At 40.9% G+C, this 24,377-nt stretch overlaps 1 protein-coding gene across 1 annotated transcript in view; it reads right to left on the minus strand.

Annotated features, from left to right (window-relative positions):
- Positions 1-20,941, minus strand: part of LOC149312623 (endosome/lysosome-associated apoptosis and autophagy regulator family member 2-like) — a 101,125-nt gene extending 80,184 nt beyond the window's left edge. The window contains exon 1 of the mRNA XM_089525021.1: positions 20,526-20,941. Coding sequence (XP_089381147.1) covers positions 20,526-20,678 — 153 coding nt within the window. The 5' untranslated portion in view covers positions 20,679-20,941. The remainder of the gene's footprint in view (positions 1-20,525) is intronic.
- Positions 20,942-24,377: the final 3,436 nt, after the last annotated feature.

Consider the following 24,377-nt stretch of genomic DNA (forward strand, 5'->3'; position numbering starts at 1 on the left):
TTTAGAGATAATTGGAATGGAAATGGTCATTAGCAGAAAGGATCATTTCCTCTTGACATTGGTAATTAAGTAAAATCTATTTCTCATTAATAACAAATAAGCCACAGATGCTGGTGTTTTTGTATGGCAGGAGTGAAAATGAAAGACATTTTTTCCTGTGCCTATGAAGCATGAAAACTGTCTGTCTTTTCTGCAGTATCCCTAACCAAGTGCTACGGCTTTGTTGTTCTGGAAGTATTTCACTTTTTTAGCTTGTCCATCATTCTGTTTGCCCTTATGAAATATTATGCAGAAAAATTATCTTCCTGTGACATTGTCTTTTAGTACAACAGCTCGCATGAACAACAGAATACAGATTCAAATCTTTGTTCAATGAATAATTCCTCATCTATTGTTTTTTATATTTGCTCTAAACTGCATGTGCATGCAGAAACACATGTACATACACACACTCTATTCAAGGTGTAACCTAGACATGTAAAAAAGAAAGAGTTGATTGCACACTTGATCATGGTTAAACTTTCCAATTAAAACTTTCCAATCATGATTAAACTTTCCAATCAAAGGCAATTTGCAGTGCATTGCACATTTTGCTAAAGCTGGAGAGCAACAGTTTCCTTCCCATGCAGAAAATATAAGGGGAACTTGACCCAACCCTGAGCCCAGAGAGTTCACTACTTGCCTCTGCCCCCCTGGCCACACATTTTCAATGAAAATGGACTCCCTCCCCAAAGCTCCAAGACTGAATATATGAGCTAGCTGAATGTGGAGAGGTTATTGTGTCTACCGGTGAATTCAGTAAGCTAGAGCTGCAAATCTAGGGAATCTCCTTTTGCCTTCTTGTTACTCCCAGATACATGCCAATTACTGCATCCTTCCTTTTCCTTGCTGTGTCACCCTGATACTCATTTGCCAGATCAACAGTGCAACATGGAATGAGGAATCTCCTGCAGCCAATCTGGGTAACAAACAAAAAAATTCAGCTCGGATCATTACAATGCCAACTTCTGCTTGTATTATGTCCCAGTTCCTACTCTCAAGCCCATGCTTGCTGATTTATTAGTTATTAGCTACATTAGCAGCTTCCCTCCAGGATGTAATACCATTGTTAGCAATTTATTTTTTACCTTTTGCAAACTGGACAAAGGTTTGAAGGGCCGGTAATTTTGACATTTACTTATCAACTCATTCCTGCATATGCTAAGACACAACCAAAGTCCCTTTCAGACACACACACATACATTCAGAAAACATTGGATAATTCAGTATTGTCTACACATTGACAGGTAGAGGCTGTTCAAGCTGCAGGTAAGAATTTTTCCTAGCTCCACTGGGAGACACCAAGGATTGAACCTTGGACCTTTGTATGCAAAGCATGCATACTACCATTGAGTTATGACTCACATTCACACACCTCAATGACAGAGCAAACAAGGCTATAAGTGGGAGTAAACGGTATAATAATAGAAAGTCTCTGCCAAAACATCTGCTATGGTCATATATCATGTAGGTATGTGTTAACCAGACCTTTACTGTATCACAACTTGTGCTGTACAAAACAATAGAGGTGTATAATACACTCATAGCAGGGTTTCCTAGGAGTGAAACATAGTGAAGAGACATGGGTTATTTACAGTAAATAAATTTGCACAATGTTAGACTGCAAATATAATTTTAAGATTTTCTTTCACCCCTTATTTAGGGTATCACCCTAGTACCAGTTAAAGATAGCATCACAAACAAGTATGGTTGAAACCATTTATCCCGCCAATTTCATTTGGCCCCAATGGTTAGTCAGCTCAAACTATTTATCTTTCAAAAGCTTGTAGTCATCTACATAATTGTATGAAAATGGCCTCTTTTCTGCTTGCAAACTCTGAAAAGCAAAAATAAATAAATATCAGTAAGAGAAGCAAAATTTCTCAGGAATATTTTCTGGTATTTAATTATCATATGCAAGGATAAATAATTATAGTAGTTTTCTCCATGATGCAAGAATAAACAAATATTTCTTCACAGTGTTCATCCCATATTCAAACACCCCAGAAGTATAGGACTTATTCTATGGAGAGAGAGAAATATATATGGTGGGGGGTGCACACACAAACACACACAACCAATTTTACACACATGAAACCCACATTTTTTTTCTTTGCAGAATCGTTCTTCAGCAACATTTTGAAACCTTGAAACACAAGGAGAAAATTGCACAAAATTCACAATGGTCTATTCCTCTTCTTGACAGCTTTCTAAGCTGTCAGAAGACCCATTTTTCAAACTGGGTATGAATAACTGCAAATATTCTTTCTATTCCTACTCAGAAGGCCTCCACGTCTCTTCAAGTGAGCTTCATCAGTTCTTGGATAGAGGGCCCACAAAAACGCCATAGAAATAGCCCTGGATTTTCTAAGTGTAGAATACACATAAATTACTGGTATCCAGTCTCTCTAATAGCACTAATCATGTCCCACTGATTATTCTGGTAGTACTCTGTTATTCATTAATTTATGTACTAAGTGTTGTTAACAATTCCTGTCTTTCTCAAAAGCGCTCTTATTCCTTCATCACCAAAGCTCAACACATTTTTTACAAGTTCAACAAAATTCTTACATAGGAAAGGGTTTTTTAAACACAAAATCCAGCTATTTATGATAATATATTTCAAGTGCTGGTGATTCCACTATGAGTTCCAATTGTATAAAATACTGCACAAAACAAATTCTCAGGAGATGAAGAAAAAGCTTTTCTTGAAAACAGCTTTCTGTTTAAAAGCATTCTTCCAAAAAAGAAAAGTATTTGGCTTTTTGCCATTTTTTTATGTTAACAGAAAAGAAAGACGATTAAAGATGTAAGCAAATCTCAGATCTGGGGAAAAAAGATTGCTAAATGTTTCTTCATGTCTTCTTTCTGGCCAGTGCCTGCTGTGGAACTGAGGTCATGAATCTAAATGCTTGTGACCTCTGTTGGTTCTATAGTCAGGCATTTATCTTGGACTAAGTGAAATTTATGTCCCTCTGCTAAGCAAAGGCAGAGAGCTGCCCTTTGTGCTCTACCACTTGGTCAGCAGTCAATTCATAAATCTAATGGTATTATTTTGTAAACTGTTAGAATAGCTTACATTGAGCCCTGGTCTTCCTTAGTAAGAGACTGTGTATTACCTGCTTTCCATACTGAGGTCACTGTAAGTACTAAATTGTTGGAAAATATGACATTTTCCCAGACCTATGGAGATGAAAAAAACACTTTTTTGGAATACAGTTGCCAGAATGCTCCAGCTGGCATAGCTAGCAGGTAAGCTAGTTAAGAGATTCTGCAATTCCAAAAGTTACTTTTTAAAGCTTTGTCTATAATTTTTCTTTTTTTTATTTCTAACACAAGCATGGCTAAGCATCAGCAGAGATGTGACACTGCATGAACCAATCAAAGTAAAGGAAACACAGGTTAAATGACCAATAGCAGTTGTTTCAGTGGTCCATCTTCAGATAATGCTTTCAACTGTGACATTTTCCACAAGGAGCCCCTATGGCAGTGATGGTGAACCTTTTAGAAACCAAGTGCCCAAACTCAAAGGTGTTTTTGTACCAGGTGTTACCTGGTGCCAGGGGTGGGACATCTGGGGTCAAGACTTGCACCTTCTGGGGGCAGAACTTCTGCCTTCTGGGGGTGGGACTTCCCCAGAGACAGCGGAAGACTGGGTAGGGGAGAGGAAGAGGAGGAACAAGCCTGCACCTGTTCCTCCTCTTCCTCCACCCTCCCATCTCTCTGTGTTACCTCAGAAATGGTTTCGTGTGCCAGAGAGGGCACACGTGCCATAGGTTCGCCACCACATCCCTATGGGATGGAGAAAATATTGGACCATAGCCAAGGATGGACATACAAGCCCATCAAGTTTCACCACTGCCCTGAATACTCCAGCCTTGCTGTTGTACAGAGAATGGGAAGATTTGTGTTGGTAGGCAAGCTGTCTATCCTCCAAAGAAGCTTATCTTTCACTACAAATCCTCATAGATTCTAGAGCAGTGATGATGAACCTTTTACAGACCGAGTGCCCAAACTGCAACCCAAAACCCACTTGTTTGTCACAAAGTGCCAAGTTCCTCTGGTTTTCTAGTAACAAACTCTGGCAAACTCTGTGCTGGGGTAACAGAGGAGTTTATCAAACGGGAGGAATTTCTTTTAAATTTGAATGAAAAGAAAGTGGGGCCAGAACACATTCACTTAAAGTCGCTAGTTTAGCGCAATTACGTGAATGCACATTGCGTTCGAACTGGCTTCCCATTGCCTGAAAATAGCATGCCATTGCCTGAACTTGCATGTGGCAGTCTATCACGCAATAACGTGAAACTACATGATTGCATTCGGACTGACCTCCCATTGCCTGAATTTGTGTGTAGTGTGTTATCACGCAATAATGTTAAACCCCATGATTGCGTTCAGATAACCATCAGATTATACTTCCAATTCCCCTTGTCTGATATACTCCATAGTGTGTGCCCACAGAGAGGGCTCTGAGTGCCACCTCTGGCACACATGCCATAGGTTCGCCACCACTGTTCTAGAGGGAACCTCTGAGAAGCTTTGTGAAGTTTCTAAAATGTTATCTGAAATTAATCAGCCTTAATTAATTCCTGTTGCAACACTGATAATAATCTAAGGTTTATATATACTATAAGCCAGGCTGTGCTCTTAATGAAAATCACTTCATACAGAATAGATCAATGTGCAATCAGTAGAGACACATCACCTTATTCATTGGGATGGGCAACTCACAAACCCTGAAGAGGTCTCCTAGTGACTGTGGAACTGGTTTTCCCCATCCGAAAATGGAATGTAATTTGAGGCATGCTAAATACAGGTTTTGGGGTATTTTTCATATGATGCTGTTAGTGGGCTCAACTCTTCTTTGCTGCTGTTGGCATTGCTTTGTTATTAGCTTTTCCCTGTGGAGCCAACGGGCAATACTTTGCAAAGAGAGAGAGAGTGAGAGAGAGAAGGACAAATTGTGCAGAAGTTATTCTCCCTGTTTCTCTCACTGCTAACTTGGAAACAAGAGGTGAAAAGGGAGGGACAGCAAAAAGTAAGGTGAGATATTCACCCACCAATAAGTAATATTAATGGGTCACCTTCAAAAAGCAATAGTCAATTAGTCAAATATTTTTTTTTAATAAATAGCATTCCAAAATATGTATATTTCAGGAATGGAAAATGCCTACCAAATCCTACTTGCTTCAGTGTCACCAGTCACCTTTTTCAACCTCAAACCAGTTCTGCAAAACAACAGATGACTGCAAAATCATTGTAAAATTTCTCCCATCTACTCTCTTCCATTTGCCCTGAACTTCCTACAGTTTGGGAAATGAGGATCATAAAAGAATGTGTCAGTTCCAAGACAGTAATTTCTTTATATGGCCAGGAAGTAAGACATGTTGAATGCCAGCAGAATGAGAGACAAACAGATATGCCCCATGGAATACTCTTATTCATTTCAGTGAGGTTTGGACAGGCAATCTTCTCTGTTTATGAGGTCCCATGTTAATTTGCAAGAGGCAGGATGAGCACCCAAATGTCAGACAGGGCTCCAGAACAATCAGCTGCCACATGAGATGGCTGAGAGGTGAAAGTTGAGAAAATCTGTCAATAAAACTCTTTATACTAATATTTCGTAAAAGCTCCCCTTTTCACCTCCTTGTCCCCTCCCCCCTCTAATAGTCATTAAGTATTAAAGCTTTTTAGGAGATTTAGGTTCTTAAAGGAATTACTTCCACTACCTAAAATTAACTGGAACAGGAGCACAAGATTCTGTCTTAACATTTGAGACTTCATGGCCTTAATTTGGTATTATTATCCCATTTTTATGCAGCCTTGTTCTTGCTAAAGCTCCACTTCTGCACTGGTTTTGTAACTCTTCAGTGGTCCTAGTAAAAAGTATTACAGATCTCAAGATTTTTTGTTTCAGCTGAGATAGTTAACCAGTGTTTGGGCCAAATATTCTTCATCTCAAATCTACACATTTCAAATTGCTAATTTTGTCTGGGGGAGTATTTGATCATTTAGGCCCTCACTTGCAGTCTGAAGTAACAAAGCCCAAGTACATGTTTGCCACATATTAGTGAATATTAGGCTTTCACTGTCATTAAACAAATAATAACCACATATGAAAATTCAAGCACTAGTACGGGAGTGTGGATAAGGTGTTTGGTAGGAAAGAGAGGATGGGGTGACTGAAGAAGCTTTGCAAGAAATCTTTCTAACACAAATTATCACACTAGTCTACTCAGTGCCTGCTCTCCCTATGACCAAAATGGCATCTCTGCTTGGGCCATAATATTCTAAAACTTCTGTTGTCTTTTAAAAACAAAACTCTTGCATACCTATCTATTGATTGCAAAAAGAAAAGCTACACAGATAAGACAACCATATAAGTATTATAGCTCCCTTTAGAAGCCTCTTTGTGGTCACTTCAGTCAAGATAAGTGATTGCAATGCCTGTAAGGTTTGAGGGTGAACGAATGGCAATATTTTCAGTGCCATTTGCTTTGCAGAGACAAAACTACCATGCACTGGAGAGAAAGTAAAATGAATATTTTAGGCCACATGTCAGCAGCTGGCTACCAATGCAGGCTCAGGACAAAAACCTAAAAGGTGCAATTAGATCCTAAGCTACCAACAGTGTTCTTACATTTGCCTTAGAGAAAGTTCACAAGGAAGAAAATATTGATGGAACATGGATGAGCATTTACAGGAATCTTTTGCTTTTCTTTCCCAGAGCTGTGCGGAAGGTCAGGCAGAATGGAAGAAGGTTGAGAATGTGGATCAGTTCCTGGATTTTACAACAGGTGCAGAACGTAACATTGTAAGTCTTGCCCGTTCAGGATGACCCATCAGCCACAACAGTTTTCATTCCTGATACAAGACCATACACCTTAATTAACTTCTGTCATCTAGTGGGTTCCCTACTAGATTAAGCAGAGCCTTTCTTTCTGTATATTACCCAAGTAGTCATTTGGTCTGAAAGACCATGTATTGTCAATGTGGGTAAGAAATATAATGCCATGAACATACATTGCCAGTGATTTGCAAATATACAAAGGTAACACTGCCATCTAAAGAATGAAAGAGGCTGTCCTTTCCAAAGCCAGATTGGGACGAGAGGGAGGGAGGGAGGGAGGGAGAGAGGGAGGGAGGGACAATGGGACAAGTCCTCCCTTCCTCCTTTCATCCTTCCTTCCTTACTTCCTTCCTCCCTGTGCGAGGTGGCTGTCCTGGGCTTAGTTTGGGGGCAGAGGTTGGAGCCTCATTGGCTGCAGGGAGCCAGCACAGGGTCTTGGGTCTTGGAGCTTCTGCCCCCAACCCTCTTCGCTGGTGGCTCCCTGCGGCCAATGGGGCTGAGGACAGAGGCCTCGGACCAGGAACGTAGCTAGGATTTTAGGAAGGGGGGGTCCAGACTAAGTGCCACCATTATAATGGGGCTTGAGTGCGGCAGCGCAGCAGCACACACCATTCATTTTTCTCATGGAAGGGGGGGTCTGGACCCCAAGAACCCCCCCCCCTTGGCTACGTCCCTGCTCGGACAGGGGAAGAAGGAGGTAAAGGAGGAGAAAGGAAGGACTTGTCCCATTGTCCTCAATGAAGGCACAGCTCATGCACGTGTCACCATTGGGGACAGTACAGGCTTACCATCTGCGAATGATCAAAACCGCAAATGGCAAGTCCGTGGATACTGAGGGATAGCTGTATTTATTTCTGTGCAGAAAATGACATTTTCTATGCCAATCGACCATGTTCCAATTATAATCCCCCAATTACAGCATTTAATGTGCAACAATTAGTATTTCTGCATGTAAATATTATTTTCCGTGCAGAAAATACTGTTTTCTATGCCAAATATGGAGATTTTGGGGCAAAACAACCACATGTGAATTTTGGACAAAATAAGGCCTGATTCTAGTTAGTCCAGAATTATTCTCATCGGGGTTTCGCGACATACAAAAACATTTTAAAACCAATAATCAATTTTTAAAAATATTTTCCTGTCGCTATATTTAAGGTATTTCTTTAAATCTCTTGACCCACCAGGTTCCATGAGGTAATCTACAAAGCCCTGGAGGAAATGTACAGGTGATTTTCTAAATATGCACATATGAAAAGAGTCACTAAAAAGAGTCTATCAGAATTGAAATCATATATGTACATCCTACTATAAACCTGACTATTACCTACTTTGTGACTCTGTATTTTTCTTCACGGCCTTTTAAACTTGAAATATGACTGCTTTTAGGCCATGTTACACTGTTAGCCAAATTTGTAGATGCCAGTAAATACCATCCTGCCCACCTAAAGTAATCCACTGAATACAGCCAAGCCATGTTTTACAACAATGCCTGAATCTGGACAAGAGTCATGCAGCCCTCTAAGTGTTACTGACTACAAGTCCTAGTAATCCTTATTCAGCATAATTAATAATAATAATAATAAATAAATTGTTCATTTATTAACCGCTTTTCCTACGATCAAAGCGGTGTACAGAAATCATTAAAAACAGACAATAAAAACAATAAGAAAACCACATCTTAAAAATACATAATTAAAACGAATTAAATGCAACAAAAATTTTAAAACATCCAATAATACTATAAAATCAATTAAAGGTGATGGATTCTGCGAAATGCAATCCAACAACCTCTATAAGGCCACATGATTCCCATCTATGGTCCAAATCTAATTCTTGGGTCCAACTAGGATAGATCCACTGAATCAATGAAATTTTCATAGGAAAGGACTTACCACACTATACTGACTAACAATTGCTAGCTCCATATATGCAAGAATCTGCTTAATTATGATGAACAAAATGAGCTTTCCTTGATCTTAAATCCAATTCTAATTTTAATAGTGATTAAGCAGATTTCAAGAGCCATATGAACACTTCAGGTTTGATTACTATTGCAAAGCAATCAGCACAAAGAACAAGTCTGACTACCTCTAGTAATCATTTGCAGATCCCAACTTGAGGCTTTCCACCAAATCATAATGGGCTAATCCTGATTCTCATAAATGAACCTCCATTCAGAAATACAACTGGATAGAAATAAATATTTCTGGATGGCCAACCCCCTCACCTTAAACACTATGGACAAAAAGCCCTCAGTAGATTCAAAGTTAGAGACTGGACCTTGCAACATACCCAAATGTCAACTGTGCCCCTTCATTAGTGATGTGATTGCTTATCACAATGGAGTAATCCATCACATTATCCAGGCTAATTAGAGTAGTATGTCAAATAATGCTTTAATACCCAATACTGTGTATTAAGTGTTCTCTCAAATTGTCTATAAGACAAATGAGCTTGACTTTCAAGACAGAGGCTGAATAGCTACAGATAAGAAATAAAGACCAAAACATTAGGAAGCCTGTCAGTGATCATTTTAAATTCCTTGAGTACACACTCATAGTCAGGATCGCCATTCTACAGATCAATTCAGGACAAATGGAACATGACGCCATGGAACCAGCCTGCTTGCATGAACCTCACTTTTAGCAAACACTACACATTTTAGGGGCTTTTTGATGAAGACATAGGGCTCCCCTAGATTGATCTAAAAATCATGAGTTCTCAAGATATAGCTCCTTGGGTTTTGTCAAGTTTTGCCAGCTATTGTTGCCTCCACAGTCACTTGTTCCATCCTTTTGGGAGGCTATTTGCAGAGATTTCTTGGATCTGCTCTAGAGCTATTCCAAAGGTGTTGATGTGTGTGTGTGTAAGCAGGATAAGTTTTGTTGAGTTGCCTTATGATTTGAATGGCAATTTTTTAAAATTAGAATTATATAATCATAGAATCTTAGAGTTGGAGGGGACCATAGAGGCCAACAACTCTGCATGCAGGAACTAAAGTACTTCTGAATCATGGTCATCCAACCTCTGTTTACAGACCTCCAAAGAAGGTGAGTCCACCACTACTGTCATCCTAAGATTCCTCTGGCTCACTCTGATTCCCCTCGACAACCGGAGAAAAGGGGCCACAACATGAGATCTGGGAACCCCACTCCCAAATTTTCTATATATTCCAGAAGATTCAGGACAGACACAAGGTCAGTGGCAAATACACAACCCCAGCTCAAATTAAGCTGGGGGAAAGGGCTGATCTTTCATATGCTGGATCAGGAAGAGAGTTTTGTGTGTGTGTGTTGTGTGCCTTCAAGTCATTTCCAGCTTATGGAAACCCTAAGGTGAGCCTATCACTGGGGAGAGGGGGTGGCAAGTTTTTTTAAAGGGGGGTTGTCATTGCCATCCTCTGAGGCTGAGAGAATATGACTTCCTCAAGTTCACCCCACCTTAAAGCCTGACCTGTCCACAAAGTTTTTCTACACATCAAGTTCAAAGTGGTGGCAGATTCAACAACAATAAAAAATGATGTTTGTTGGCCCTGGATCATTACAGAAATCACCAAGAAAACATGGCAAACTAACAAGACTTGCCACAAATTACAAAGCAGCTGTTCAGCAAGACTTGAGGCTCCATTGCTCCCAGTATAGTAGCAAATGAGGATTTACATGCTTATTTACATTTATGCAAATCCAACATTAATCACTTCCTAGGCACCAAATACTGTTTTTCCCACAAGTCGACCAAATAAAATTGCTGCCTTAACAAGCAGGCCCACAAAACAAAAGAGACAGATGGTAACCCCGTCACACCTCTGATTATTTTTACCAGATATATTACAAGAGATTTCTAGGGGGAAGCAAAGATTAAAGAGGTAAAAAATCCACCTGCTCCAGCGTTTCAAAGCATTGTTAATCACCTCAAGCTTTGGGGCAAGGAAGAGAGAGGAAAAAATCTAGATTACTGCATATAAAAACTAGAATGTGATCTAAATGATGTAAAAACCAGTTGGGCAAAATAATTCAGTAATTACTGAACTTCAAGGAATAAACAAAAGTCATTTACATGAGATGTGCAAGATTGTCCTCTTGCTTATAATTACAAAGATTAACACACTTTGCTGTTTCAAGATTTTTCCAACTTATCGTTTTCTCTTTGGCCAAAGGGGTCAGGGGAAAGACTTCTAATAACAACTGAGCAGATGAACAAAAAAGCACTAAAGACTTCATACAGAGAAAGCAGATGCCATGAGATTTAAAAGAACTCTTGAGCAATCTAAATCTTAACATTGTTAGCCTTCAGTGACATTCTAAAATTTTCATAAATTAAAGTTGCCAGCTTGAATTCCTAGCCCTAAATCCAACTGTTAGTTCCAGCTAGAGTTGATCCATTTCACCAATGGGAACTTGGTAAATCAAGACTTATAGAAGTTCCTATATTTAATTTCCTATTTCTGTTATAGCTAGAGCGAACAATTAGATTTTGTTCTTTAATTCTGACAATTGAGGGAGACCTAGAGACAGAGATGGCTTAGAGTTTTGGAAGTGGATCTGAAAGAGGGAGCTCAGCAGTTTCTAGGGCTGCCAAGTGGAATATGGGATGAGACTCCCGTAGTTTTACTTATTAGTAAATTCTGTATCAGGAAGAGGGGCTGTAAAGTTACAGTAAGGCATGAAGAACTGCCCAGTTTACCTAAAGCCTGAATCTAGCAGAAAACATGATCTTATTTCTTGTTTTTTTTGGATAACATACATATCAGGGCAAATCTTTCTAATCAGTCAACTACCATATTTCATGTTTATTTTTGAAATCTAGCTGATTGTGGGGATCAAATGCATTCACAGAGGCTGAGAGATTGTGACTTGCCCAAGGTCATTCACTGGGTTCCCATGGCTGAGTGGAGGATTCAAATCCTGGTCTCCAGTTATAGTCCAACACTCAAACCACGACATCATACTGATTCAAGGCTTACAGTATTCAATATTTTTCTATCAGTAGCAATGGAGCTGTGGCAAGATATGCTATAAGTGAGCCTCATAGCCCACTTATAGCATATCTATAAGTTTTTTTCTTATCGTTGAAGCTAAGCAGGGTCAGCCCTGGTGAGTACTTGGATCACAGACTGCTAAGGCATACCAGGTGCTGTAGACTATCTTTCAAACAAAGGCAATGGAAACTACCTCTGAATATGCCTTGCCTTAAAAAAAAACCTATGAAACTCATGGGGTTTCCATAAGCCAACAGGTGACTTGAAGACACATATGCATGCTATAAATGGGAATCCTTTTTGCATTTACTTTTCTCAGTTTGTGTTTTGATTTCATCGGTACTCCTGAAATCTGTTTTGCCATCCTTCCCTCTACTATTTCCAGACTTTCATCTCAGTTAAACCATAGGATGGAACCCCATTAGCACTGGCTCAGTCAGCTTCCTCCTTGTCATTTATTTTTATTTGTTTAAAGGCGCACATTAATGCCACCTGCCAAAGAAAGAAAGTTTCCCAGCTCCATGCCCCCTAATACATTCATGCCACACAGTTTTAAAAACTAATGAGCTTATGTGCTCCTGTGACCATTCTTGGAAGACTTATTCCCATTTGTATTATTCAGGGCATTGGGAAATTCCCCCCGCCCCATGTCTGTTGCTAAAGTTATGTATTCTGCAGGATCTCTTTTCTTTCCATTTCTTTGCCCCTTTCTTACCTAGTAACAATTATCATGTAGCACCTGGAATGTCATGCATTCTATCTGCCTTGCCAGAAACTATTCAAGTTTCACATATACATTGTAGTGCATCTTTCCTATCAGTCCTGTTTCAGTCATGTCATAATCTGTTGCTAATGAACTACTCATAAAGCCATCAGGCACCACTCTTTATCTTTCAGATTCTAAATCTTTCTTTCCTCAAGTAAAGGTAAAGAGGAGGCAGCACTTCTTAAATTATTATTATTATTATTATTATTATTATTATTATTATTATTATTATTATTATTGGCAATTCCAGGACTTGGGCAATTACTTTTAAAAGTAACTCACTAGAGTTGCCAAATAAGAATTATTGACTGTTAAAGTTTTATTAAAAATGTTGTTACTTCCCCATTATTAAAAGTAACAAAAATACAGTAATTACCATTTAGTTAAAGAAATGCAATGCAATACACATTTAAGTAGTGATGGTGCACACACACACACACACACACACACACACTAATTATGCAAATAGTGAAAACAGTTACAATTAAAGCACAGAGGTGTGAAGTTATTCTTTATGACTTTATAATTGTAATGCCACTCAGTTATGCTTTAGCCATTACTAGAGGGGAGTAATTACAAATATCATCATTTGTAACAATTGTCTTTCCTGGTTATTGTGCTAGGGGAAAATGCATTGCCCAACAAATCATCTTATTTCCAATTGCTCAGCATCAAGGCAAAACACAAGAGCTGGAAGCTGCTCTGTTCAAATGCACATTAGCTGTTAAAATGGATGATGAATCTTATGATATCTTCCATCTATTTTCTCATAAGCCTGATTTTTAAATAATAGATTGCTTTGAGCATATTGACAACCCTAGCTGTCTATGGCACATTATGTTGCCTTATATATGTGTACCCTTAGTGATGAGTAGGAGTTCTGCTGTCAAAACAGATTCAGTCCACCCACTCTTCCATACAAAAAGGGGGGGAATGACAGAGAGTACTTGTATAAAGCAAAGGCATGTGTTACATAAGGATAAAATAATGATAGTGTTATCCCCCCAGTTGAAAGTATATTTGTTAATTAAATTTTCCCTACATTTACTCTGAGCTAATTCACTATATGTTGCTCTTATATTATACTTCTATTGCATGGAATACTTTACCGTGGCTGATTTTCATGTTATTTACCCTTATTTTTCATTTTAAAGAGCTTTAAATATCGTATATTTACTGGAAGAGTAAGCAAAAGTGACTTGAGCTTGCAACCAGATGACAACTGGTGCATTTGACAGCCAGCTTTATGCAAATAGGAGATTGGTTACGTTTGTCCAAGGCCCAGGTTCTCATTCAGAAATGCAGCTCACTGCATGATCATTCACTATACATTCGCCCCCTCCTTTTTTACGGGGATCCATTCCAGACCCCCTCGCAAAAATGGAGTTTTGCCTGGATTCAAGCCCCATTGGTGTGCCCCATTCATTCTCCCTCCATTTGTCCCTCGCACATAAGCGAGGGATGCGGGTCTGAAGACCATGAAAATGAAGGGAGGACTGTATATCAACAACCATCCTAGTTTAGGTTGTTGTTGAACTATCCCCCCCAAGGAAAGATAAGACCAACTTTCTTTGGTTAGAGATCCTCTGCCCCACTCCAAAAGTAATCTTCAACTCCAGTGACTAGTTGTCTTCTGCACAGCAGAAGACAAACACACTTGGGCCATATCAATTGACAAGAAGACTAAAAGCCAGAGATTGGAGACCTTCAGTTTTTGGACTACAACCCCTAGAATTTCCCAACCAGTAGGGTTGAGTGTATAGGTTTTTATTATAAGCTACTAGAAGATGCCATGAGTATCATTTGATAGCAAGAGAATTCTAAATTAACTGATAAGTGAATTCTGAATGAGTTATGAAAATGGGATGTGTTGAAAAAGCAGGATCCTCCTCCAACTCCTTAGATAAACTCAGGGCCAGGAAACATGCTGCACATATAGGTAAAGTCCAAAAGCACACTAAAGTAAATACAGGAAATAGCAGGAAATTGTTCCAAAACATGATCTGTTGTATCCTATCTGTAAATATTTACCAGTTTTTATTACTACTGATTCACTAAATGAACAAATTACATATTTAAATGTTTCGGACATGGGTCTAAACATTTGGGTAACAACATGGTTGCTCCTCAGTCTATTGAACAGTCTCTGAATTAGGCAAAATTCATACCCTCCAACTGCCCCAATTTGGAAGTCAAGGTCCTGGTTAATCCCATGTCACCCCACTTTGTCAGCTGCTTTTAAAATGTCCCACTTTTTCTCTCCTCCTCCTACTTTCCTCCTTTGTCCTCAGTTTATTTCAGTGGTTTCAAACTGACAGGCTGTGCAGAGCACCCCTAAGGGGTGGCCAGCCGCTGCTTCCAGCTGCACCAGATTAGGGCCGTGGCAACCACACACCACAGCCCCAATCTGGCATTTCCAAGGCTCAAAAAGGAGCCGCAAAAAGCACAACAGCCATGGCACCAACGCTTTAATGTGCTCCTTTGGCACTGCGTCATGTGGATGCAGTGCCAGAGGAGCGCTATCATTCCATGTGCCGTGTGGAGTGTCCCGCCACTGGTGGAGTCAGGGCATGCATTGTATGGACATCACAACCCGACTCTGACCCGAAGCAGCTTTATTTTAGCCTGTCTGTATGGGGCCTTAGTACATTATTATAATTTGCTTTTAATTTATTTTTATCTGTTGTACATTATTTTGGAGTCCTTGATGGGCTGAGAGATGGTATGTAAGTATTTTAAACACATAAATACTAAATTGAAAGTCAGACCCTCAAAATATATGGTTTTATATATAATTATTATTTTAAAGTATTTTAACCCTCATTTGATCATCTCTCACAATAGCCATTTTTCATATGCTCTTCAGCGCTCCTTTTTTTTTAGAGAGAGAGACTGGAAAAATAGGCCAGGAAAAGAATAGCTTAATCACCTGCACATACATACGCAGGAATGTTACATAAATGTGTCCTGTTAAGAAAGTGAACCAAAAGGCAGGATTTTAAACATGCTGTGTGAGATTTTACAAAACAACAACTGAAGATCGGAGAGAGAAAGGCAGGAGACTGATTCACCTCAACACAGGCAGGGCATAGTTTTTTGTGGGTTTTTTTGGAATATGTAGCCATTTCTGTAACAGTTTATTCCTGACATTTCGCCAGCATCTGTGGCTGGCATCCAGGTGGCTGGGGAAACGTCAGCAATAAACCATTATAGAACATGGCCACATAGCCCAAAAAAACCACAATAAACTATGGATGCTGGCCATGAAAGACTTCTACTTCACAGGCAGGGCAGCTCAGATTCTCAGATAGCCACAGGATAAAGCAGAACCATGAAGCATGGATGGATCAAGACTTTGGTGACCACAGGGGAAAGAGAACAGGGCTCTTCTAACTTTAATAGTCGTATTGACGGGGGAATTTCAGCAGGAACTTCCTACACACAATAATTAAAGGAGCCCAATCTTCTTTTGTGTGTGGTCACCTGCCTCTTCTTTTGCTTCTGCCTAAAAGAGTGAAGTTTACTCTTGCCTGGAAGATAAGTGAACATTGCAAACCACCAACTATGGAAACCCATACAACTGAAGAATCCTTGAACATGCAAAGCTGCATTATACAAAATCAGTATTCTTCATCCTGGCTGGCAGTGTTTCTATAAGGAGAGAGATTTCCTGGACCTTCTCCATTTTAACTCGCAATGCCATAGAGTGAAGTGAGGGTTTTCGAGATGCGAAATCTGTCCTGCTCCTAAGCTATGCCCACTCACTTTTCAAATTGAACTTGAAATCAGTGACAGCACAACTATGCCTGGAATCTAGTGGTGTGGATATTATGTGAGCTGAATTTATCAATGTCTGCTGTTAAGCAGGTGCAACCAACATGTGGATTAACCAAATCTACATCAAATTAAAATATACATTTAAGTCTTCAGCATAACAGTCACCGGAAAATTAGCAGCAATTAAAACTATTGGTTCTTTCCCCTTTCGATGTTTTTCTACTCCTATCATTAATTTTCACAAGTCTTAGCAGCAGTAACCATAAACCATGAGATCTGGCTATTCAAGCTCTGTTCCACTTGCCAACAGCTTGGAGAAACAGGTCTCTTACCATCTGAAGACAAATTTATTTAACAGCAAATAAAAATGATAAAACCTCCAGAAGAGGGGTGTTGACGCATAAATCTCAACCCCAGTTTTCTAGCATCTTTTGCTATTAATTGCTGAAACTTTACATCATTTTCAAAGCACTTCAGAGTAGTCCTGGCCTTCAAAGCACTAGCCTTGAAAGCCGCAGATGGGTGTAGAAAGGTTCCAACATTTCTGCCCAACTGTTTCATTTCAGAAAGATGCTAAGTTCAGCAGCCATGTCAGCCAGACCTCAAAACCTTGAGCTTCACTGAATGCCAGACCAAAAAAACAAATTGCTTGTTATGGCTGTGTGGATAACCAGTTATTAAGAAACACAAAGAACTGCTTGGAAAAGGGCAAGGGGATCAACCTCAGAACCTCAGGACTGTCTGAAGAATTCTTAAAAGGAGAAAACACAATAGGCAACATGGTTGGCTTGCTAATTTGTTTGTTTGCTTGCCTGCAAAATATCTATGGATAGAAAGGATGTGTGAGGCAGGATCAATGGAGAGTGGTCTTTGCAAGACTCTGGTAATATGTTATGTCTGAAAGCCTCTTCATTTTCTAAAACTGACGTGAATAGAAACAACAGAAAATCTAGCTTAGAGGAAGGGACTGTGTGGCTTATCAGACAGCATACATCAGGCCTAGCCAACATAGCCAGTGTGGAGGGATGATGGAAGTTTGGAAGCCTACCTATTCCACAGCCTTCAATATCCCTACTCCTTTCCCAGCACAGGGCTGAGAGTGAACAGTATCTGAACCCACCCAAAACATTCCATGAACTTTAAAAGGAGGAAAGAAAAGATGAGAAAATGAAAAAGAAATGTGGCAGCAACTTTAAGACTAACTGGATTTTATTTTTGTGTGAGCTTTTGTGGCTATAAACCCACTTTTTGGGATGCAGTACCAAGTATACTGCATCCAAAGAAATGGGTTTATATCCATAAATGCACATGCAAAAATAAATAAATAAATAAACATTTTTAAAAACAATTAGTTTTAAAAGTGTTGCAACATTTCTTTTTTTTCCCTCCGTCTTCTTTTCTCCATTTCATGCTGTGAGAAACTAACACGGCTACTTCTTTGAAAACTATCTCAGTGAATATGGAAAGAGAACTTGTAGCACCTTTGAGAAAGAAGTTGGTCGCATGAGCTTTTATAGACTTGAGCCTACTGTACTACCTCAGACGCATGTGGAAATAGGCTGCGAAAGCTAGCGCTACCAAGATCTTTCATTCAGTTAGCCTCAATGGTGCTAAAAGATCTCTTGCATTACTGATTTTACAGACTAACACAGCTATATCTTTGAGTTCTATCTCAGTGAACCTTATAGTTGAGCAGGAGTTGAATCTAGAAGCATTTTCACACTATTTCACACTATGCAGTTAGAGCAATACGAGTCAAGTTTAACTGATTTGGCAATATCATAGGGAATCCTGGGATTTGCAGTTTAGGGAGAAGCACTTAGCATTCTCAGCCAGAGAGTGGCAGTGCCAAACTACAAACCCCAGGATTTCATAGGATGCAGCCATGGCAGTTAGTGAAATCGAAGATCTATAACTATGTAGTATGAAAGACCTCATAGTTTCATCTTGCTTTTTGCTTCTCAGGGTGCAACTGCCATGGATCAATCCTACAGGAACCTAGGATTTAGAGTTTTGTCAGGGAGAGAAGGCTAAAGACCTTGTCAAACTACAAATCCCAGTGGTGTCAAACCGCATTATTTCTACAATGGAGAGGCACCCTCGGTCACGCCAAAACATTTGGAAGGACTCAATAGCTTATTTCCATATAAAGAGATCAAAATATAGAAACCAAACATCTCAAAACATCTTCAAGGTTTCCCCAAATCAAAGTAACAAGAAGATCCCTTTAACCAAAAAAAGCAAAACACGGTCCTAATAAGTAAAATGTCAACATAAATAACAAAAATGAAAGCTTCCATTCCATTCGTTTAAGAAGAGAAGTAACCAAGGTAAAATAAGAATGCTGTAGTTTTCTCCAGAATATAAAGGGCAAAAAAAGTAAGTAGATTTCCTTAGGGATGATATTCATAAAAACAGCACAAAAAGACAGCATCTGAACATCATAGAATCATAGAATCATAGAGTTGGAAGATGCCCCAAGGGCCATCCAGTCCAACCCCTGCCATGCAGGAACTCTCAATCAAAGCATCCCCGACAGATGGCCATCCAGCCTCTGTTTAAAGACCTCTAAGGAAGGAGACTCCACTACACTCCAGGGAGTTTGTTCCACTGTCGAACAGCCCTTACTGTCGGGAAGGTCTTCCTAATGTTGAGGTGGAATCTCTTTTCCTGGAGCTTGCATCCATTGTTCTGGGTCCTAGTCTCTGGAGCAGCAGAAAACAAGCTTGCTCCCTCCTCAATATGACATCCCTTCAAATGTTTAAACAGGGCTATCATATCACCTCTTAACCTTCTCTTCTCCAGGCTAAACATCCCCAGTTCCCTAAGTCATTCCTGGACATGGTTTCCAGACCCTTCACCATTTGGACACGCTCCAATTTCTCTTGAATTGTGGTGCCCAGAACTAGACATAGTATTCCAGGTGGGGTCTGACCAGAGCAGGATAGAGTGGCACTATTACTTCTCTTGATCTAGACACTATACTTTTATTGATGCAGACTAAAATCGCATTGGCCTTTTTAGCTGCTGCATCACACTGTTGACTCATGTTCAACTTGTGGTCTACTTGGACTCCCAGATCCCTTTCACACGTAGTTTCATTCATCCTATATCTGTGCATTTCGTTTTTCCGCCCTTACATTTCTCTGTGTTGAACTTCATTTTGTTAGCTTTGGCCCAGCTTTCTAGCCTATTCAGGTGGATCATGCAGCAAAACCTTCCAGATATTTTCAGTTAAGATGAAAATTTAACACATTGTCTTATATCAGGCCACATTAAAAGGCATAGCCTTATCTCAGACAACTAAAAACAGCTAACCAGGAAGGAAAGGATCCACACACTGAGCCTGGAATCTTCTTCATGCAAAAGTATTCTACTACTGAGATATGGGTTTGTGCTGTTCTTAAAAGAAAGCCATTGAGTTCTTCTGTCTGTTGTTCCATCTGTACTGAAACGGGCCAAAGGATAAAAAGAGTTGTAGCCTCATATAGGTAAAGTGACTTAATATGGTGCACACTTTTTGAATGGAACAGTTTACATCCTCAGGTCTGCGAAGGAGACTGAGCAGATAGTATGTCATGCATTTAAGTTATCGGTACATAGGTTTATGGGTACTTTTACAGCCAATGTGGTGTAGCAATCGATGGAGTAGTGGACTGGGGCCAGGAGATCTGGTTTCGGATTCTGTCAATCATAGCATGGCAGTCGAAGTCTAAGGCAGGAAAATCTCAGCCTAACCCATAATAAAGGATAGAGGATGGAATAAAATGCAGTAAGAGGCTGATGACCATCAGTTCCTGGGAGGAGCTGAAGGCAAAGTTTCAATGCAACCACAAAGTACGCAGGCGACCATGACTGCACAATATTTCAGAATGGTGCCGAGTCCCATTCAATGCCAGGTGTTAAATTCTGCATTGCATACAAGCATGTCTAGTGAAGCTCGGAATAACCCTCAGACAAAGGGTTAAAGCGGGGCCAACGCGGGTTATCTCTGCAGTGTGGATGCTGTGGCACAGGGCCCAGGTGAGCCCACGACAGGGAGGAGAGTGCCAGGTGGCTGGCATCCTCCATTTCAACACACAGACACACACACAGGGCCAAGCACCCTCTCACCTCCTGGCACTGAGGCAGCGGCAGCCTGGGCGAAGAGGAAGGAGAAGACGACGAAGCCAGGGAGCCCACACTCCTCGGGGCCCAGGGGCACCAGCAGCACCACAGCAGTGCCCAGCTGGCAAGGCCACGCCGCCCCCGACCCCAAGGCGCCATCCGGAGCAGGACCAGGGCTTCCCCGGAGTCTTCTCCCTGGATAAGGGAACCCTCTTCCTCCTCTCTTTTTTTCTCTTCTCCTCTTCCTCTCTTTTTCTTCCTCTCTTCTCTTCTTCTTCTTCCTCCCCTCCTCCTCTTTTTCCTCTCTTCCTCTTCCTTTCCTCTCCTTCCTCTCCTCTACCTCCTTCCTTCTCTTCCGCTTCTTTTCCTCCTTTTCTTCTCCCCTCTTCCTCCCTCCTTCTCCTCCTCCTCCTCCTCCTTTCCTTCTTTTCCTCCTCTTCCTCCCTCCTTCTCCTCCTCCTCCTCCTCCTCCTCCTTTCCTTCTTTTCCTCCTCTTCCTCCCTCCTTCTCCTCCTCCTCCTCCTCCTTTCCTTCTTTTCCTCCTCTTCCTCCCTCCTTCTCCTCCTCCTCCTTTCCTTCTTTTCCTCCTCTTTCTCCCTCCTCCTCCTCCTCCTCCTCCTCCTTTCCTTCTTTTCCTCCTCTTCCTCCCTCCTTCTCTTCCTCCTCCTCTTCCTTCTTTCCTTCTCTTTTCCTCCTCTTCCTCCCCTCCTCCTCTTTCCCTCCTTCTCCTCTCCTGTCCTCTCCTCCTCTCTTCTTCCTCCTCTCCTCCTCCTTCCTCTTCTCTGTCTCCCTGCCCTTAGCCCCTGCCTCCCTCTGCCTCCCTCCTTGGCCCTGGCTGGCAACCTGGCCTTTCCGGACCAGGGCTCTGGGCTGCAGCTGAGCTCCTTCTCCTCCTTCTCCTTTTCCTTGGGTCCCTTGGAGTCCAACGGCGGAGGAGGCGAGGCTGCCTCCACCTGCGCTTGCTTCCCGAGACCAAGGACTGATGACACAAAGCCAAGGGAAGGAGGAGGAGAAGGATGGCAGGCAGGGAGAGGGGCAGCCGAGTGCGCAGGCGCCAAGGGAGAGCAGTTCCACTCCCTTCAGGGCTTGCCTCTCCAGCATCTCCTGCAGAGACAGCAGCATCAGGCAGCATCCCTGGAGCTGGAGGGGGGCCTGGGATCTCTCTTTGGGAGAAGCTGGCAAGGGTTGCATCCAGACTGCAGACATGATCCAAAGCTCCATGCTTTGGAATTCTGGGAATGGTAGTTTGGTTGTGGCACCAGAGTGTATTTTTTGCATTTTCCCTGATGAAGAGCCCAGTGTAGCTTAGGAAGCTTACAGTGAAGTCCAAGGCTTTCATGGCCGGCATCTATAGTTTTTGTGGGTTTTTCAGGCTATGTGGCCATGTTCTGGAAGAGTTTCTTCCTGACGTTTCACCAGCATCTGTGGCTGGCATCTTCAGAGAACTCAGAGTGTTTTTTGCATTTTCCCTGATGAAGAGCCCAGTGTAGCTTAGGAAGCTTACAGTGAAGTCCAAGGCTTTCATGGCCGGCATCTATAGTTTTTGTGGGTTTTTCAGGCTATGTGGCCATGTTCTGGAAGAGTTTCTTCCTGACGTTTCGCCAGCATCTGTGGCTGGCATCTTCAGAGAACTCAGAGTGGTTTTTGCATTTTCCCTGATGAAGGGCCTAGTGTAGCTTAGCAGCTCCAGATGAGGACTACTGTTCTGGTTTACCCTGGATCCTATTATAAGTCCCAACCAGAGTAGAGCCAATAAGCCAGTTATACTTCTCTACATAATAGTGACTCATCATCATTCAACAATTGGTTCAGCCGGACAACTCTAACTGGGACTAACCAGTAGGATCCAGGCCACAATAAGCTAAATGAATTATCTTATCCTTTCCAGTTGTCATGTGAAAGTGCTTTTCCATACTCCCCGGCTTCTGGAAAACAATTAGCTTCCATTTTCCGTTCCTTCTCTGACACTCAAGCTTCAAATGTTATTCAAGAGGAAATTATTAACTTTCTTTTAGCCAATGCGTAACATCAAAACAGGCAGTTGGGAGGGAATGGGAAGCAGGTGGCTGGAGGGAAAGCGAGAACCTATAATTAAATTTGTTGTAAAAAAATAACCTTGAGAAATAAGATTTCTCAAAATTAAAAAAAAAGTAACACTAATGCGTTTCGTATGACAGAAGTTTTCCCAGACTTTTATCCACTTAATCAGATGCATGAAATGTTATGCTCAGTTGATAGGGCAGAGGCAGAGAAAATGTAATCAGATGGGATCAAAGGACAATGAAATGCAAAAACTGCAATCCGTAATAGCTCAATCCAACCTAAAAGATGGAAAATAAAACAATTACCATTCATAACAGCAGTCATTGGTGATAACATAGTCACCCTAGCATTGCTAAGTTAATTTAGCACTTGTAGTTGAACAGGAAACTATTGACTCTGTTCATGCGCAAACAAATAGAACCAAAGTGCTTGATAAATCCTAATTCGGACTTTTCCTTGAAAGTCCTGCCTTTTAGCTAAACCCATTGAGGTGGCAATCACAAGCGTAAGGCGCATCAATGCCTATTGACTTCAAATTTGGATAGGACTGAGCTGCTGATATTACAGCATTAGTAAACAAAGCACTCTGCTCCTGATATTATTTGGCATGGGATTAAATGCTTGTTTTCTTATTCAGCTCCCATGAGATTTTAACAATGATGTAACGTTTAGCAGTAGATGTTGAAGGGAACCTGGTGGCTGTTTTTACAGTCTGGCCTGTTTTGAAAAGGCATGCTGCTGACTGCTGTTGTGTTGTTGTGTTAAAACTCCTGGAAGGTACTCAGAGCCTTGACAGCTTCTGTATTAATCTTTCACACCTTTTGAGTCAGTCTGCTTCATAGTTAATCACAACTTGTTTTTCCTCCTCAAATAAACACACACACACCTGTTTTCTTTTACCAGTGTGGCTGCTTCTCTTATCCTGCAGATGCTTCTGTATTGCTGTGAGGAAAGTCAGCCTATGCACTGCCAACATTTTACTTGACTCTGCTCTCATGCATTTTAAAGGCTTAAAGGATCAAGATGAAGGGGAGCATAGTCAAGTAAAACATTGGCAGCAGTTAAAGCAGTTCTAATCTCCCTGATCTTTAGTCAAAATACTCCCAAAGTAACTAACAAAGATAAGCAGTATGACAATCCTTGCCCCCTAGATTGAATTTTAAAAATGATGATATACAAGGAGTAAAGGAGGGGAAGGAGGAAGAGAGGGGAGGAAGTGTGGTTCGCTTCATGCTTAGCTGAACAGAAGTGGTTCACATACTGGAGTGGCTTTTTTTCTCTCCCTTTGTGGTACAAGATGCTGTCAGGTAACCAAAGGCAGCTAGAGGTGATGGAGTATCCATGCTTCCCTCCTGTCCTTCTCCTCTGCAACCTAATAGAATAAATGGCTGCTGCTAAGTAACCAAAGTGGCTGTACAGACAATTAGAAGGCATACAGTGCTTATCTCTGTGCCCTGAAATGCTTCACCTACCAATGGTATAGATCGGCCTGCTGCTAAAGGCCACAAAGCCATGAAAAGCAGTATTTAACTTCTGTTAGAAAGCTGAATTCTTGCTATATCTGAAAATCTAACCATTAAAAATACTTAGCCCTCAGCTCTGGTTGCTGGCTATGTAGAGATATAATCTGCTCAATGAATATAGGCCTGCTGACACTTTATGTCCTGCTGATTGTCCCTAGATACTCCTGTATGGCGTATGATTATCAGCTTTGTATACTGTGACTGGATAAGTAATCTTTCAAGAAGGAGGGAACTTTTTCATGTTCATGTCCGTGGTAACATGAGATTTCAGAGTTGCATTTTCTGTTCTTCT

The sequence above is a fragment of the Sceloporus occidentalis genome, unplaced genomic scaffold (assembly GCF_023333645.1).
Source record: "Sceloporus occidentalis isolate IW3139 unplaced genomic scaffold, rSceOcc1.0.p SCAF_5, whole genome shotgun sequence".
Lineage (NCBI taxonomy): Eukaryota > Metazoa > Chordata > Lepidosauria > Squamata > Phrynosomatidae > Sceloporus > Sceloporus occidentalis.